A 4557-nucleotide genomic window follows, 5' to 3' on the forward strand; every position below is an offset into this window, starting at 1 on the left:
AGCTATGGTTTTGGATTGGGACCCAATAACCCACGTACGTGACTCTTATAATAGACAATATATTATTTTTCTTTATTAATTTCCTTCTTCTTTTTTCTGAATATGTAAAAATATTACATAATCACACAAAAAACATATATTCCTTTTGTAGGCGTACTGTTAGTACTCGAGGATAAAGTTTAAAGAATATCATCATGACATCATTCATGTTTATGCATCTTATTCTTTGTAAGGAGTAAAAGTCTTTGGTAGGGATAATGACCTGTGTAGCTTCACTAATTTGACATGGTTTGATGTCGCCTAAGTTTTAAAAACTAGACTCTGGGCGTTTGTTTAAGTTTTTTTTTTAATAAAATAAATATTTTTTTTCTCAAATTAACATGGTGTATTTATCGAAATATGAAACTGACTGACGTCAAAATCGACGTAGTTAAGATGAGCTCCATGATCTAACACGTCACCCTTCATTGGGAGAACTAAATGGGGATCTTACCGAAATTTGGAGATGACCGATGTCAAAGTCGACGTAGTCAAGATGGACTCCACATAGTCAAGATAAGCTTCACGATCTCACACGTCGAACTACATGTATCCTTCATTGGAAGAACTAAGAGGGGACATGCAAAATAAATAACTCTGACACTCAAATAAGTACATGAATGAGTTGAGTATGAAATTGAAAAGGGTGAAATAAGATCTGATCTTTATAACGTGAGATAGGAGTTTCGAGTCCTTGATTGTAAGAGAGTTATTACAGTGATGTAACAACTCTAGATAATTCCTAACTTGTAAATAATATATAGTAGAAAAATCATAGCTTGTAAATAATAGTTAATAGATAATTCATCACTTATAGATTATCCAATGGATTATAGATAATCCATTTATTATAGATAATTCATTACTAGTAGATAAGTAAGTACCTGTAACTTGATAAAGAAATAATAACATTATCACTAAGATTCAAATATATAGATATTTGTTAACAACATGTTGGCCCTATAGCTCGACTGGGGCCTAATAGCCCGACTGTTAAGGAATAGGCATGGCAACGGGGTGGGTCGGGGTCGGGTTTTGTTTACCCCACCCCCAAAATCGACGGGGGTGTATATTTACACCCATCCCCGTCCCAGACGAGGGTCGGGTTTTCCCCGCCCTGTCCCGCCCCCGACAGTTTTATAAAATTTTATTGAAAAATATAATTTTTCATAAAATAAAAAATATAATTTTAAATAAAACACAAAATTCAATCCAACATTAACATAAAATTCAATCTAATAGTTCATATTTCAATGTCTTATATATATTAATTATTAGCGGGGCGGGTTCGGGGACGGGTTCGGGACAGGTATTGAGAATCTCATCCCCGACTCCGAATCCGAATTTGGTTATCGGGAAAAACTTGACCCTTACCCCGGTCAACTCAAATTTTCCTCGGGGCGGGTTCGGGACGGGTCCCACAGATTCGAGCCCCGTTACCATGTCTACTAAAGAAGATGTGCATGTGCTATGGAACACATGGGACTGACGTAACATTCTAGCGTCACATCAATTTGTGTATCCCAGACAATACACCTAATAACTCAATTAACTCAAAACCAATTCGAAAGAGAAAATAGAGGTTTGTTCAAATTTCAAGATTACATATACCCGATTATATCATTTTGAGTATCAGATTTATGCACATGGGGCTAATCGACCTCATACCATTTTACAATTTTTTTTTAACTTTTATCTTATGCAAGTCTATAATTTTGACTTATAAAACTATTAATAAACTCTCTTTTTTATTTTAGTTATAATTATAATTTCTTTTTTCTTCCTATTTTTTAATTGTAATTATAATTATAATTATATTTCCCCCTCTTTTTAAGTATGTAATTAATTCACCCAATAACTTGACCTGATCAAATACATGAATGGATCGGGTAAGTTCGACTTAAATTGAATATTGAAAACTTAAACCATCCCAATCAATTAATATTCATAAATTTAAAGATAAATATGCCGCTTTAAAAAAATCTAAATATGCTATAAACCTTATCCAACTTAACTTGTTACCACTCCTAATAAAAAATTAAAAACTAGAAAGAATGTAAAGTAATCGTAGTTTTTTTTCCTTAAAAAAAAGCGTACAAAACCGCACTCAATTTGATTGGCATAAAACGAGATACACATTACATACACAAAATTCTAATTAGACACGCAGTGTAAACACTAAACCTCAGCATTAAACACTGTTTCTATCTGTTTTTTAATATCTTGGTCTGAGTGGTTTGTTTGCCACTATAAATACCCTCTTCGCCCATGTTTCTCTTTCAAGCCCACACAAATCCTTCACCATATCTTCTCTTCTTGTCCACCAATTAAGTAAAAGAAAAAACACAAAATTGAGAAAAAACCAAACTAGCGCGCAGAATGAGAAGCATTCCTATTCCTCCAACAACCACAACCAATACATTAGCACCAACAAGTTCTACAGTGGTGGTGGTGACAACAATGACAACGATGACGAACAAAACCTCTGTTCCTTCTGCATGGCACTCTCCAGTGCCCTACCTCTTCGGAGGCCTCGCTGCCATTATGGCTCTCATAGCCTTGGCACTGTTGATGCTCGCTTGCTCCTATTGGAGGCTCACACAAGAGAGTAATAACAATAACAACAACAACGTGGTGAAAGAGGGTGATGATGATTCTGAAAAGAAGGAACAGCCTAAGGTGTACGAGGAGAAGATCCTAGTCATCATGGCCGGGGATCACAACCCAACCTTCTTGGCCACCCCTTCATCCTCCTTTGGTTGTTGTAGCAATTTCGATCACAAAAAACACCTAGGAAATTCCGAGGATTCCAACAACTCCTACAAAGAAACTGTGGACGACCATGTTGTTTTGAATGCTACACATGAAAGTGGAAGTGCTCGACATGATCAACATAGTGAAAATTTATGAGTTTCGATCTCCAGCAGGATTTTGTCTACCAGTTCGAATTTCAACAGCAGATCACATTCTCTTTTCTTCTCAATTGGTATGCAGTCACCAATCTAAGATTTTGTTTCACCTGTTAATTGGGAATTAAGGTTTTGTAGTAGTGGTCCAGATTTGAGAAAGGGGACTGGTAGAATGAAATTCCAATTTTGTTTATTTTTTCCTTCAATATATAACTCTTTCTTCCATTGGGTTTTTTTTTTTTTTACTTTTCTTTTTTAACTAATTCCACTCTTGCAAAATCAACAATTCTTTAGAAAATAAAATAAATAATACTATCAGTTATTAGAAAAACAATAATTAATTTATAGTGCGTATATTACCAAATGGGTTTAGATGTATAATTCTTTTTAGTAATATATTGAGTTTGTGAAGAAAAAAAAAATCTGAGATTTATTCGCACAGAATATATCCTTGAGAGATATTTCAGTACATCAAAATACTCCCACATCACTTAAGAATAGTGATTAAGGATAAATTTGTGAAGTTCATACCAATGTCAAAGTGAATAATATCTGGAGGCTACGATTCTGAGATTTCTGACATACCAACACATATTATTGAGTTAAATAAAGAATTTTGTTTTCAAGTAACAAATTCTTCCATCTTCATTTTATGCATTAGAAATAATGGTAATTGTACATTGATTTACCTATGTATTTTATCTACTTTAATTCAAACACAACCTAAGATTAATTATAACATGTTTGATTTTTATCTCACTTTTGCCTAAATCAATTCAGATTTTTTACATTGTAGGCAAAGCAATTGAGTTACTTCTATTTTTTCTCGTAGCCTAGTTACTGTAAATTTGAGTTCCTCTGTCAATCCAAACGAACAATTACTTCATACTTACTTTAGAAAGTAGGTGAGTTTCCTTTCAATCTAAGGAAAGCCAGAATTCGCATCTTGTGGGTCACTTGTACTCGAATTTTTCACGTTGAGTTTGGAGGCAATATATTCCCCCCAACATGGACTTGGCACTCAATTCACGATGGAAAAGTATGCTTGTCTTGTCAGGCAACCATACCAATTACCAAAGGCGCATTCAAATAATTAATTGTTACTGTTTTTTTTTTTTTTTTTTACTTTTTGATCAATTTCTTGAAATTCCAGTTGAAAGAATTTGTTTCTTGAAAGTAATATTTTCTACCTTGTTTTATTATTTAATTTTTTTTAATTGAATCAACAAGAAAATATACGTATAATATGAACATGTCAGGTAATATATAACAAGAAATGTTTTTGTTTTTTTTTGTGTATATATATATATAAAAGTTAACATAATCTAAAATAAAAATTCTTTACAATTAAAATAAATAAAAAATATTTTTAAATTCTTTTTTAAAAAATAGCAATTACCTATGACCAAACCATTGATAAAGGCTAGCTAAGAGAAATTTAATATAGTTATTATTGACAAACTTGAACATTGATAACTGTTAGATGTCAGTTTACAGTTGTCGGTTAATAACTTAGTTTTTTGGTGTGAACTAACTTTACAGTAGCTTCACTCTAGTTATCATTTTTTTTCTGACTTATTTTCAAAACCAGATTTAGGTTATCAATTAA

The 4557-nt window shown here is 32.7% G+C and overlaps 1 protein-coding gene across 1 annotated transcript; it reads left to right on the forward strand.

Moving 5' to 3' along the window:
• The first annotated feature begins 2320 nt into the window (after window positions 1–2320).
• LOC100306141 (uncharacterized) lies at window positions 2321–3166 on the forward strand. The gene is given in 1 exon segment (NM_001251283.3): window positions 2321–3166. A coding segment is annotated over 1 exon segment (531 nt). The 5' UTR covers window positions 2321–2418; the 3' UTR covers window positions 2950–3166.
• The last annotated feature ends 1391 nt before the right edge of the window (window positions 3167–4557 follow it).

Source organism: Glycine max, chromosome 17 (genome assembly GCF_000004515.6).
Source record: "Glycine max cultivar Williams 82 chromosome 17, Glycine_max_v4.0, whole genome shotgun sequence".
Taxonomy (NCBI): Eukaryota; Viridiplantae; Streptophyta; class Magnoliopsida; order Fabales; family Fabaceae; genus Glycine; species Glycine max.